Source organism: Vicia villosa, linkage group LG1 (assembly GCF_029867415.1).
Source record: "Vicia villosa cultivar HV-30 ecotype Madison, WI linkage group LG1, Vvil1.0, whole genome shotgun sequence".
Lineage (NCBI taxonomy): Eukaryota > Viridiplantae > Streptophyta > Magnoliopsida > Fabales > Fabaceae > Vicia > Vicia villosa.
The window spans coordinates 59,392,227-59,407,416 of NC_081180.1; the positions used below are offsets into that span (position 1 = coordinate 59,392,227).

Consider the following 15,190-nt stretch of genomic DNA (forward strand, 5'->3'; position numbering starts at 1 on the left):
GACTAACCTGACTCGGTTAAATTTTATAAGAGATTTAATAGGGACTTTATTTTTCTCAGGGACTAATTTGACCTCTGCAATTTTGTGAGAGAGTAAAACGAACGTTCACTCTAATTTTATTTATAAATAGTAAACTAAGTATAAAAAATAAATTATTAAAAATTACTTGACCACAGACTCATAAATATATATTTAATAATATTGAAAATGAAAACAATCATTATGGAATAGCTCAAATATTAATTTGTTGTTTCTAATGTTTTGCTTAATAACTATTATAAATCTATCTTTTATTTTTTATTTTTTGGCGTACTGCTCTAATGGCAATAATAAATTGAATTCACAAGGCAATTATATCTTTATTTTAATAAATGTTTAATCAATTTTTATAAAAATTATAGTATATAATAAAATTTATAATATATGTATTATTTCCCCCCTACAAATTAATATTTGTGGATCCGTCTCTGGAACCAACTTTGATTTCCCACTTAAGACTACTTTTTAATGTCAGGATATCTATTAACCAAGCTACAAACTATATTAACCAAGTTTTTACACACTAATAACCAAAATTGTTTTTGAGAGAGAAAAATATATTAAAAAAAGTCAAAATTATGTATGTCACTGTTCACCGTATTTTTGAAAAATAACATTCAGAGTAGCATATGAATTGGGTGTCAAAATATCCTTTCTCTAAAAAATAATGCTCTTATAAAAACAACAATTTAACTTGACAAAAGAAGATAAAATAAAGACAAGAAATACAATAATTTATTTGCTCAGTTCGATCAAATAATCTACTATGGAGGAGAGAGCAACTCTCTGATTCATTATATTTTTAAAGTTGATACAAAAGATTACAAATTACAAGAACATAATCACTAAAATTATCAAGAACAAACCTTATTTTCTACCAAAGTGTTTGTCGATCTCTAACAACTCTCCCTATATGAATTCCACAAGCTCAAAAGTGTTTTACAATCCTCTTAGATACTCCAATTGATGAAACCCAACAGATCCATAACAAGTACAAAACATAATCAATTAACGAACAAATCTGCAAATCCAATAAAAAATAAAGCTCAATACACACGAATCAAGAAAATCAAACCCGAGCTCTGACATATCGAATCGCTCAAGAAACCCTAACCTAATGTCACCTCCAACTAGTTGTCGTGTCTATGGTGTCTTTATCAACTTCCAGAATGATTTTTCATTTCTACAATCTCGAAACATGTTTCTTTTCTCCTCATCACTTTAAACTTTAAAGCATACTTTAACAATCTTCACATTGACTTGGAACTGTGGTGATGTTAGTTTACCCATCAACTGCCAAGGTGCTATTTGCAAATTAAACGTATATTGAATTTTTTTATCAATTTCAAGCCTCGCTTGTATTCGGATTCAAGTGTGGGGGTTAAGTCCCACATCGACTAGAAATGGAGGAAATGTTGGTTTTACAAGAGAAGAGACCATTACCCTATTGTCTTAATATTTTTGGTGGATATATGGTGTCAAGGTCTCTTCCATCCTGAAGGTTTGATCCATTGATACTGTTCCTGGATAACACTTTTGGAATACCTCCCGAAAGTAAATTCGGTGAGGTCGCAATTGTTTAGGATACCTTCCTCCTCGACGTAGGCCTGAAAGGAAGATATTTGGATGTGTGTCCCAATAAGAATGTATTGTTTATCCCTCGAGTGGGAGCCCTTATTTATAGCGAAATCCTTGGTCTAATGACCATTAATTAGCTTTGTAGCGCTTGTAACCATCCATAAGTATTGTAATGTCTTCATTAAGCATGCGTAACAAACTCCATCAATGCCTTGTAACGTCTTATGAACATTGATTCCTCTATTCTTGAGTCGGTCATGATAGCTCCAGGCTATCATCCCGACTTTCGACCTCTAGAGGCTTTAGCAGCGTGGCTGCTAGCATTGCTCGGCACATCTGACCTGGGCACCTGGCCTAGAGAATTATGGAATATGTACAGACACTTTCGGCACTACCCGAACTCCCCAGCAATTTGGAGCTTGATCTTGTCACTTGCGTCCACTTGCTTCCAACCATATTTTATAATTTAGTAGTCTAATAAGTCCAAAAGTATGATTCTTCAACCATCTTTTACCCTACCTCCTTTCAAATGCCTCCATAAAGGTTCATGTTTCTGAGTTTTGCAACCTTTCAGCCACATTTAAAGTATAATAGTCAAGGCCAACATAATTGTTCCTTTTAGATGGTACAATTTCTCTCCTTACCTTATCATGAGTCAAATGATAATCAAATGCCTCTTTAATAGTCTCATCATTATTACTAGTATCTATAGTAGGAACCACCACCTCAGACCGAGCCTTCTCCATAATAGTTTTTAAAAGTTTCATTCTCGTGTCTTTACTCTTTTTCTCTTGACGGGAAATGCTGAAAGTAATACATCTACGATTGATGAATTTTGATTCCCCAAATTCTACTCCCAACAACTCATAACCCTTCCTACCTCTTAGCCATTGAAGACATAATCCACAACTTTACCATTAAGTTGAATTATCCTGATTTGTACAATAGTCAAAGTTTTAACGAACTTCAAAACAAAGTAAGTTATAGTCTTCCTATTCTAACCCTTCATAAGTGTTTAGAATTTTATTATTATAAATGAACGCCTACCAGCCAGGTAAGTTGCTTTGGCATCAGCCTTACCATGTGAACTAAATAAAAACTCAACACTCATATTTGTTTTTATCCCTTATCTTCTATAAAACTCATTAAACCGCTTTAAAATAACCTCCAAACATCCATCATGCCTTGACCTCAAATCTCACAAATTGTTCTTGTCATGAAAGTCTTCACTGACTGATGATGAATGAACAACAATATTGAAAGTCTTCACTAGCTGATGATGAATGAACAACAACAAAATATTGGACACTTAGCTCTTTATCTCATCATGGACCGCCTTTTATGGCCCAATAAGATCATACCAACAGATTTTTCTTTTATGTTTCAAAAAAACAAAAAAAAAATACTTAGTTTAGAATGGTAGTTCACAACCTGACAAACTAAGAATGGATTCGGTAATATATTTTGAAGGGAGTTAATTTTCCCACCCTAAGGTTTGCTTTCACACCCTAGTGAAAACCAAAATTATTTTTGGAATACAAAAATATACTTCCGGTCACACCTTATTTCAAACAAAATCCATTCGCAAGTGATTCAGACCCTAATTTTTCAAAAATTAATACGAAAATACATCTTTGTATATCTTACAAAAATACATCTTACATCATCTGTAATTATTCTTTGAAACACATGTGTTATAATATTCAAAGTTTCTGCAATGGTTTGTCTTTCCGCATATCTTTGTGCTTTACAAGGCATTAACCATGGTCGGAAGATTGTGAGGCTGCAGTAGCCTCATGAGAAATGGTTTCAAGATGTGATGCAACTATCTGGGCTACAAGATTTATGCAATACCAGTTATAGTACTATTAACCATGGTATGATGTCAGCGTTTGTTGAGAGATGACACTCTGAGACGTCATTTTTTCATCTTCCACGTGATGAGATGTCCATCGCATTAGATGGTCTGTCATGCCTCTTGCATCTTTCGATTAGGGGAAGATTATTAGACCACTATAGAATTAGACCTCTTGCATCTTTTGATAGTGATGATGAACAGGTTATGGAGCATAGATGATATGCATTGAAGGCATACATGTTGTACTTGTTTGGAACATCCATATTTATGGACAAGAGTGCCTATTATGTAGATGTGGTTTATCTTAGATACTTTGCTGACTTGGAGTATATTCATAAGTACAATTGGGGGGCGCTTGTTTGGTCTAAACGTACTCCAAATTAGTTGAAGGTTGTCTTTGGAAGACCAAACATATAACAACTAATTGCACGATGTTGACGGTAATATATCTACTCTCTTTACTATTTATGTACCATTTTCATAACACTTGTTCTACCTCATTACTAATAATTCATATGTACTATTTTTAGGCATGGATCCTCCAGCATTTACCCACGCATCTGCGGATTTTGAGGACTACATTGAGGATATGTCATGTGCTTGTGCATTAGTCTCGCTCAGAAAGAATCAGTCGACCGAGCCCTTCAGTGTATATCTTGACCGCATTGTACACAATAATATACGCTTTCGGCCGTACGACAATCACTGGCATAGCCTTCTACTCTAGATGATTGGCTTGTGGGTCAAGTATGGTGTATCCACGTCTGCCTGAGTGAGTCATGCGCTAGTTCGGGTATATGCAAGATGTCAGGAGAAAACCATTTGTGTCTGCTCCTCCCGCTATGGCCCACGGAGATGTAGATGTCATGTACGATGATTTCCTTAATCATTTGGTACCAGATGAAGCACGAGGTGTCGTAGCTCCTATCGAATGGAGTTGTGCATATAGATACGTCTAATGATATTATAGAGTGCCATATCCTTATATGACACTGGATGCAGAGGGAGATCCACCTAGGACAACTCATCGGGAGATATTAGAGGAGGAGCAGACTAGGACATATCATTTCGTTATGTGTTGCATGCATGTCGTCGTATTATGGATCTTGCGCGAGCATATATAGTCAGGGGAGACTTTTGGGAAGGAACTTCTGGAAGGACCATTGTAGATTTTATTATTACTGAGGCACAAGTGACATTGCAATAGTGATAGTATTATTGTTTGTAATTTATTTTGACTGTATTTGTATTAAGGATTAATTCATTTATATATTGCATTTTTATCTTATTTGATAAGTGTATTGTTTAATTTATAAAAAATTGTTATGATAGTATAGTTATAATACATAGTCTATTATATTGGTGTATTTCTAAAAAAAATGTCACATTTACTACCTATGGTGAATACGGAAGTATATATATATATATATATATATATATATATATATATATATATATATATATATATATATATATATATACATATACATATTTTGCTATGGAAATGTATATATATGCATCTCCGAACAAAACCATGTCAAAATGTAAGTTTCTCAACTAAGAATGCATGGGGTGGATATAGAGTAAATACGGATGTGCATCTCCAAACTAAAATTATGTCAAAATAAAGGTGTCTCAGATATGAAAGTATGAGTGCAAATAAGGTGAATACGGAAGTGCATTCTCTAGACTATTTTCTAATAAAAAGAGATGTGACTCATTTACGCATGTATTTGGTGTGAAATAGATGCGTCTGAAAATACACTTTTGAGTTCGTATGTGCTTTTTCATATTTTTATATGGTGATTCTCCACCTCCCTTAGGGTGGGAAAAATAACCCCGTATTTTGAATTCAAGTTATAAAGCCCATGGTTTGACACTAGCTCATTTAGAGTTGAGTAACATGTTTTAACAGCATGGCTCGTTTAGAGTTTAGTAACACGTTTTTAACAGCACTCCATATGGAGCCCTTTTTTATCTTTGCCACCACCCCCCCCCCCCCAAATTTTTTTAAACCTAATTTTACCCTTGATGAAAAAAGTTGAAAAACAAAGAATTTTCGAAACAAATTTCCGGTGTCCACTCCAAAATTTCCGGTACAAATTACCGGAAATTTCAGTTAAAAGGAAATTTGTGGTAAAATATACCGGAAATTTAGTTGCTTTTGAAATTTCTGGTATACCGGAAATTTCAAATTAACTAAATTTTCTGTATGTTTCAATTTTTGGTTTTTTAAATGGTCGAGATTTTGTCGACACTTTTGAAGGGTCCTGATTGCACCGATACATTTGTGTGGTCTAGAATTTACCACCATTTGTATAAATAGGGGTGTTAGGGTTATTGGATAACACATCATTTTAACAAAATGCCTCTTCCCCAGTATTTGATTAAAGTATCTGTGTATTTCAATGGCCGCAAGCCTGCTGTTCAAACCAAAATTCCAGACGACGCTGAATCCTTTGCCACCTTGAAAAAACGTTGAATAATTTGCTTCATGATTCTGATAACAGAAGGGTGACAAAGATCGAGTTTCAGGAGGACATGATTGATACAAATGGAAGGGTCAAATACAACTTAATCGAGTTGAAGAATGATGAAGATGTGAAGGCTATGTGGAAATCATTTCGCCGCAGGATAACTAAAGGTCTGATTGAATTAGATGCGCAAATCCAAAGATCCGTTTGCGACATAATAAAGTGTCTGATTCGTCCAGAGTCTTCCGGTAGTGCCTAGGTTTTCATGTTTCTGAGTATTGTTTATGCTTGTTGTTTGTCATCTGATGTTTGTTAACTATGTTTGTTTGTTATTGATGTTATTTTCTTTATCTACTCGAAACATGTACTAGCCAAAAAGATTATGCAATAAAAAAGATGTTCATACATAAGATGTTCGTACAAAATATACAAATATACATAAGATGTTCGCACAATGCTGGGTATTCTACTCACAACTATCAGAACGTGAAATAGGGAATGCACATCATCCAGAGTCACTGTCATATCCCCGAATGGAAGATGGAAGGATGATGTCTCCGGGTGCCATCTCTCGACAAATGCTGATAATAGAGGAGCGTCCAGCATCATCAGGGAGCATCCAGCAAAGTCCCACAAATGGAAGTCCCGAACTATCCTCGCCACCTGCTCAGGCATCGGTCTCTCGGGGAAGTTCTTCAACTTCGACCCGTGAGAAATGAGCTTCAGCACTGGACGCTCCTGTAACAAAAAAAATACAATTCAAAAAATACGATTAAAAAATACAATTAAAACACAATAGTACAAATCAAAGTTACATACCTCGCCCAGCCATATCCTATAAGCGACATGGTCAGCATATCCTGTCAAAACGAACCTGTCAGAAGGTCCTCTTGGAAAACCTCCATCAGTGTGTACTGATGACTCCATAAATGCACCTGTGGTGGTGTCCGTATCATACACCACCTGCTCCTTAGCAACCCCATCCTCAACCACAGCCACCTGCTCCTCAACTCTAAGCACCTCCTCATCAGCAACAGGTACCTGCTCCTCAGCAACAGTCGGCTCCCGCACAACAACCACCTTCTCAACCTCAACAACCTCATCCTAATGCACCTGCTCGTTCACATCAATGGATGCTTTACCACCCCGACGGAGAGATGCACGAAACCCCATACCCGCCTGCTCAGTCTTCCGTTTCCAGTTAGAACCGGTCGGAGGAACGCGTCCAGCACGTAAGACTGAGGTATCAGCCTCATCAGCAGTCGCCCGAGCACAAGCATCGGCTCTATCAATGGCCCGACCCTCAACAGTACCATCTCTACCTCTAGTCCTCACTGGAAAAAAAAATAAGAAAATTAGCATTTAAAGAAAAATACTGGAATTTTCAAATTTTCCGGTATGGGAAAAATATCGGAATTTTCAAAATATCCGGTATTTTTAGAATTTTATAAATATACCGAAAATTTTGAAATTTGAGGTACAAAATACTGGAATTTTTAATTCCAGTACAAAATACCGAAAACTTCAGAAATTTTCGGTACAAAAACCCGAAATTTCATAAATCTACCGGAAACTTACTTGTTTTCGCCAAATTTCCAGTACGCTCCTCAAATTTCCGGTATCGCCCTAAAATTTGAAAAATCCAATTTCTCACACAAATTTTAAAAAATATGGTAATGAACTTTTGTTAGACATTTAGGTCATTTCACTCATTTTGGGGGTGACAAGTAAAATTCTCCTCCTCTATATGTAACACATGAATGATAATATCTACTGCGTGAATTATCATTTATCTAGATCCCTATATTTTTCATTAAAAAAAATAAGGGTTTGTGTTAACCATTCACATATGGGAATAATGTTCAATCCATTCACATATGGGAATAATGTTCAATCCAATAAATGATTTTTCACATTTTAAATAACATCTGTTTTGCTCAATCACAATTGTAAATGTTATAAAGTATAATATAGAGTATGAAAGTATAGACAAACATCTGTTTTGCTCAATCACAATTGTAAATGTTATAAAGTATCATATAGAGTATGAAAGTATAGACAAAATGGACTGCCACAAGTAATCATCATATTCATAACAATACTTTTTATTTTAATTTCGGTTAAATCTCTTCTTTTTTTTTTTGATAAAATTATTATTCTCTTCACTCATTTAAAATGCAAATTATTAAGCGTAGAATGCTAATCAATACGATAGTAAGAAGAAAACTCTTAATAAGATTATTATGGATTAATTTTGTATTATAACAAATTTTATTTTTCTTGAATCACTCTTCGAATTATTATCCATGGCACAACTGTTTCACATTAGTTGGCAACCTTCTAATAATAAGAACAGAAGATATTAGACCGAATAGGCACACCAGACTTTCACAATACAGATTAGATTATTCGACCCAAAACTTCCAACGAGTGCTTCATGAAAGGCCTGTGTTACACATATCATCCATAATTATGCATACACCCTCTATCATTTTAAATACTATAAGATCAGAAACGTATTTTTCAATCAAACCAAAATCTTATAGCGAAAACCTAATGTAATATTTCCGAAGACAGTGTCAGTGTTGATGCTTAACCAGCATCTCCGAAGACATTGTCAGTGTTAATGTTTAACCTTCATCTCCTTGGCCATGGACGGTAGCCACCTCTCTCCCCTAATCCTTTTCAATTTCTCAACTCTTTCCTCCTCTCTCTTGGCTGCAGCTTTCGCTGCTGCATCTTTAGCTTCTAGTCTAGCTAATGCCTTCTTGTGTGCATCATTTGCTGCAGCAATTAAATCCTTCCCATCTACAACAATAGACTGAATTCTTCTTCTAAACTGTTTAGGTAGCAAATTGTCATCAACAAAATAGCAAAAAATATGAAATAAAAATGCAGAGACACCTATGGATTAAATATTGGACCTTTTTTGATTTCTCATCAATATCTTCTCCCGGAACTATTCTAGGTCGTTTCCTTGGCGGTTGAGGTTCATCTGCAGCCATGTGGATGATAGCGTAAGCCACGTATGCAAATGAGATTCAGTAATATAACAAGATAAATCACAAAGTTGATAATGTCTCAATCCCTCACACAATATGTTAATTAACTTTAAAGTAAAAAATTATTTTGAATTTCCATTGAACATATAATGTAACATGATTGAATGTGAAAAATAAAAAACAGTCTAGCAATTCGGGAACATATAACGCAACATGAGTGAATGTGAAAAATAAAAATCAGTCTAGCAATTTGGGTTGGACGCCGTATTATGGCAACATGTTGCATCAAATTTAAGGTGTTTGCATTTAGTTCCTCAAACCATTAACATCTGAAAACATATTACGACAAGTAAACCAGTTGTTTACGGCTTAACACCGACGGTTTTTTTTATAAACATGAGCTAATATGACAGCAAACCTCTTTTCATTCCACTAGAAACAGATTTTGAAGAGAATTATCATGTATGGTTGCTCAAAACGGAAACCAATTGTCTCTAATAAAATGTTACTTTTACAGTTTTACATTTATGTCAAAAAAATTTAGGCTTAACTAAATTTTACTTCAAACTTGTAAGAAAAAAAAGTTTCTCGCCATAGATTGTTTGACTTAGAATTCATTTTCAATCACAATCAAAATCATTCCAAATCAATTTTACAAGAACTAGTCCATGTAATAACCTGGACCAACCCATTATCCAGGACAAGTTGGCCAACCAGCAGTATTGTGCTGTACCAGAAAAAAGAGAAATAAGTTATAGCATAAGTCCCCAGAGCATGCTTCTCTGTAGTGACTTATATACAATGATAACCTCTCAGAGTGGTTAACAAAGTAGTCAATAGATCAATCAAATGCAGTACCACATTGCTATATAGCAATGCAAAATAAGTACCAACTTCTGAATTCTGATGAAAACCAACAGTCAACAATCAAACAAAAGATTCCATAGTGCAATAAGAGATGCATGGCATGCTGAACTGGGCTCCACTTCTTAACAACAGGCAAAGGGTGTGTAAGAATAACCACTATTCTAAAAGAAGTAGAAGAAGAAAAGCACTGTTGCTTTTGTTTACAGCGCCATCAGTGGCTTTTGTCCAACACAGCTTTTTTCTTATTGCAGAAAATAATTTATATGCATGTCCAGAAAAATGGTGACTGGTTACCTACTGTCAGCAACACTACAAAAAGCTAACTTAATAAAGAAAAAATAAGAACCAGCATAGTCCAAATCCAAACTATTCAAAATCTAAGTGTATGTTTGCCGTTTGGAAGAGCCAAAAGCAATTCCAGACATAAATCACTTTACATTAAACTCATTTTCAATCAGAATCAATTCACTCAAAATCATTTTTTTTCACCGCACAACCAAACATACGCTAAACAACCTAACCTCTTTATAGCTATATCATTGAATTGAAGCTGTTGTTAAAAAGTCAATTATACACAAAACTCAGTTACCTGCTTGATCAAGAATAATTCCTGGTTTAGAATGTTTAAACAGACGAATGCCGCAATCATTGATAGTAGGATCCTCATCTTGGTCAAGGACAGGAGCTTTCACTATCTCTATAGTATTTTCCAACATTTCATCCAAAAGCTTTTGTGCCTGTCAAGAAACATCCATACCATAAATCATCAAAGCAAAACACCACAAAAAAAAGGACATGATGCTGAATTCTAATGATAAACAACAATTTGAAACAGATAAAAAAAAATCACAAACCTAATCACAAATTCAGTATAATTTTTTTTCCAGAAATGTGGAACTTAATTAGTATAAAATTGAGGAATTTAGAAGGGACCTTTAGTTGGTAATGCTTTAACTTTGGGGTTTTAGGGTTGTGGTCACTATGCTTCTTGGGTTCATTGTTATTGGTGGCGGAAGCCCCATTCATGATGGAAGTGATATAGGAGGAAGTTCCGGCGACGGAATCGATGGCGGCTCTCCATGCGGCGTCACCGTCTTCTTCGCCACTGCTGCTGCAGTAGCCATTGCTGGGTTCCGCCTCTGCCATTGTTTCAAAACAGCATTGCTTCGTTGAGCAAAGATAGATCGAGAAAATTGGGCTTTCTTTGAGCCACTGTTCAATTTAGGCCCAGTTTGTAAAACAACTAGTACGTATTTACTTTCATATTTTTGTTGAGAATTTCTTAATGCACCATATGGTTGAAAAATACCCTATAAAAATTCAAAAATGTCCTTTAGATTCTAGAAATGCATCTCCTGATGTGCTTTATATGCATTCAATTTAGTCGTTTATGAGGCACGCCCCAAATTTAAGAGTAAATTTGTTTCGGAAATATATTTTCCAATCCTGTTAAAATAGAGTTTTGAAGTAATCATTTTATTGTTCAAAAAACGAGTAGCTTGCTTGAAGTGATCATTGCATCATGAGCTCTTCTGATAAAAGCGTCGTTAACATCATGCATCAATATCTTCTGACAAAACTCTATTTCAGCAGGTTTCAGAAATGTATTTTCAGAGAAATTTCGAAAATGCATTTTCGAAATAAATTTAGTTATAAATTTATGGTGTCTAAAAAATGAATGAATTATGTAAGTTTTTGGTGTATTCAGAAATACATATATAAAATTTGGGGCTATTTTTGGAATTTCACGAGGTAAGCTAGAAAACTATAGGGTGTATTAAGAAATAATGTTTGTTAAACTTTTTTTTTACATAAATGAATATGGGTGCAATTGATTCGGTTTGGATTAGGTTTTGGTAAAAAATATTCGAACCGATGATATCTTTATCGGTTTAGTTTGGTTCAATTTTTAATATTTTTAAAAAATGGAACCAAACCAAACTAACTAGTTTGGTTTGGTTTGATTGATCAGCTTTTGGTCAAAAATATTTGAACCAATGATATCATTATCAGGGGGAGAATAGTGAGGAATATGAAGTTTCATGGTTTACTACATTAAGGGGGTGGAAATATGTTATATGGTTTTGTTACTTGTCCTTTAAGCTTTGTTTTTGTTTTATATCATCGAATCTCCTATTCAATTGTGCATTTTTGGATCAAGTTATAGATCTGTATATTTTATCATGCTTAATTCAAATTGTTTATTTTTTAGTATGTATATTTTACTTTAGGTCGCATAGTCGAGTTTTAGGATCAAGGAGCATATCTGATATTAGTTCAAGTCATGACATCGGTGGAATCTCAAAATAACTTTAAAAATTTACAAAAATTGAGATTGTAAGTGTGTGATTTGAATCATATGAAACATAGAAAAATCAGGGACCCTGTGAGTCAAATAACATGTTGTACAAGACTCAAATAACAAGTTGTTCATGATTAGAATCATGAAATGATGATTTTCCACTGTCTTGCCTGAGTCAAATCATAAGTTGTTCTTGACTCAAATCAAATTCTTCATGAATCAAATCACAGGTTTTTCCTTAACTCAAATCATGGGTTGAATCATGGAAATAGGTTCTCATATGTTATAGATCTTGATCCAAACTACTCTTCTATTTGACTCAAATCATTCATGTACTCACGACTTGAATCAAGCAAGATTTTTTCACTCTTTTTTTTCTAAATCTCCATCACCTATAAATCATTCACAATGTTAGAAAACACATACTTTCAATTAGGATTTGTAAACTCACAATTCACGAGTTCTTAAATATTTTCAAAAAGAGTTTTGAATCCTTCTCAAACACTTGCAAACGATTTCTTTCATCTTCTACCTCATTCTTTCTCTGTTGTTGCATGGATCTGAACCTCATCTTTAAAGGTTTGTGATTATTGAGGAGATTTGTTTTTTAATTTATCGTTTCTCTGAAGATTTATGTAAGATTTCAGAGGTTCATAAGGGTGTCTGGTGTTGTGACTGATTCTGACAATTCCAGTGGAAAAAAAAGGAGGTTCTTCTCTTCATGTTGACCTAGTAGTATTGTGTGGAAGCCTATAAACAGTATAGGAGTTCTTCTCAATCTTTGTACGGACCAGCACTCAAGATACTGGTGGAATTGAATAAAGATTTTCGCAGAACAGAAACGTAAGAGCGGGTTATGGGACTAGAAGATTCAAGAAGCAAATTATAGTAAATATTTCGCATAGAGTTCAGCTCATGGATTGTGTACAAGTAAGAGATCCATAAATAAGAATTTTATTTTTCAATGTTTATATAAGATATTACAATTGTACGAACTCTTGTAATTTTATCACAAATATTATTGGAAGACCAACGAATTTTCAACGGGCCACAATTGGATAGGAGATTAGACACAAAATGAGGACAAAAGTGCTCAACCACTATAAATATTGATGTACACCCTTCTCTCTCTCCATCTCTCTCTCTCTCTGTGTCTCTCCCCCACTCTCTCTCTATCTCTCTCTCTCTCTCTCTCTCTCTCTCTCTCTCTCTCTCTCTCTCTCTTGTTGAAATAAGTTTTGTTTTTCAACTAATCCTTGGACTTTTGGTGATAAGAAGTACGTTTGTATGAAGAAATTCTTTGCCTCTAACAGTTGTTAATTGTGCATAACTAAGAAAACAACTCTGACTTTTAAGTAGTAAAAGTTGAATTGCACCAGAAGTCTGAAGACTGACAAAGTCTGAAGATTAGCGTTATCACATCAAGAAAAACCTCACGTAATAGATAATCACTTTGAACTCTGAACAAGCTTCATCCAACTTCATCAAAAGCCTTTGATTCAAAAGGAAAACATCTAGAAGAAAATCTTAAAGAAGCTGCAAATCAAATATGGAATTCGAGCTATCAAGTCAATGCATCTACAAGAATCTATCAATAATGCATATGAGATAGAATCTATCCTTCTATGACTCATATATCTCAAGCACTAAGGAACTCACTTTGATAAAGCTTCAACATATTAGCACTAAGTATGAAGAATATATTTGACCTCTGATCAAGCTTCACTAAACTCTTTTAGAAGCCTCTGACTCATGATATTAGTTGTAATAGGAAGAAGTGTGTAAATATTATTAAAGTACATCATCATGTGACTACAGTACAATATCCTATCATCTCACTGCAAATAAGATAAAGGATTAGAAAGGCAAATGTCAAAGATTATAAAAAGATTGATGTGATTAGTAACAAGAAAGATCATTTAACCAAAAGCAGTCTAAGAATGAGAAAAAGAAGATAAGGAGAAATTTAAAAAATGATGATCAATTGAGATCCTTAAATCTTCATCAAGTATTTTCAAGCGAAGAATGTAAAATAGAAATCACTTGAGAATCGAACGAAAAGCACAACTCAGAAGAATATTTATGCAGAAGCCATCACAATGGAAAAAGCTCTTCAAAGCATATAATCTTTATTTCCTTCCTTTGTGTATTTTCAGTATGTAAATTTTTGTATCTGCTTATCTAAGAAGCTCACTTAAACAAAAATTTGTTCCAGCCAAGTTTGTTTGTTTTCCTTAAGAGACCAGTTGGGTCAAATTTCTTAAGATGTCAATGATGATTTATCGTTGAGGATGTTTTCCTCAAGAGACCACTTGGATCAAATATCTTTAGATGTCATTGATGATTTTTCATTAAGGATATTTTTCTCTAGAGACTAGTTGGGTCAGATTTCCTGAGATATCAATGACAGTTTGTCATTGAGGTTGTAATCAAAAATTTATTTGATAAGTGGATTAAGTCCTTTGTTGATAAAAGAAAAAATCGTCCTAGGATGAATGGATTGGACTAATCTCGTTAACGGTGAACCAGGATAAAATACTTGTGTCTTTTATTATTGTTATTTATTTGTGCATGAGTTGCGTTTGACCGTGGGATATTCAAAAAGATTTAAAACATGGAAATCCAATTTAAACTCAATTTCTTGTGTTTCTTTGAATCTTCAATTGGTATTAGAGCCCGATTATGTTATTGAATTTTTTCAAACACTTAACCATGTCAAAGAAAAGGATCCATTTCTTAAAACACGTTGGAAGTTACTCCTTCACCTACTTTCAACAATAAAAAGACAATGTACTTCTGCCACCTACTTTGTTAGAAGTATTTAGGAGCTACAGCAAATCTGACTAAATGTCTTTTTTTATCATATGTCAAAATGAGTCAAAGAAACCTTAAGGAAGTCACATGCAGCTAGTTAGCCTCTAAAGATTCAAGTCAAATACATTCCCTTGGCGCTTGGAAAAAGGTTGTTCAACCTTAATGTATCTGAGAGTCTCTTCTTCAGAAGGCTTTTGGAATCATTTCCTCCTAGACTCTGGGTTGACAATTATCTATTAGCAGCAAGCTTGGTGTA

The 15,190-nt window shown here is 34.3% G+C and overlaps 1 protein-coding gene across 1 annotated transcript; it reads right to left on the minus strand.

Moving 5' to 3' along the window:
- Positions 1–8,335: 8,335 nt before the first annotated feature.
- Positions 8,336–10,992, minus strand: LOC131607225 (uncharacterized). The gene is made up of 4 exons (XM_058879248.1): positions 10,752–10,992; positions 10,408–10,555; positions 8,874–8,944; positions 8,336–8,788 (listed from the first exon to the last, which is right to left on the minus strand). Exons 1-4 carry the CDS (start codon positions 10,962–10,964, stop codon positions 8,573–8,575), a joined length of 648 nt encoding a protein of 215 aa, XP_058735231.1. The 5' UTR covers positions 10,965–10,992; the 3' UTR covers positions 8,336–8,572.
- Between the last annotated feature and the right edge of the window lie 4,198 nt (positions 10,993–15,190).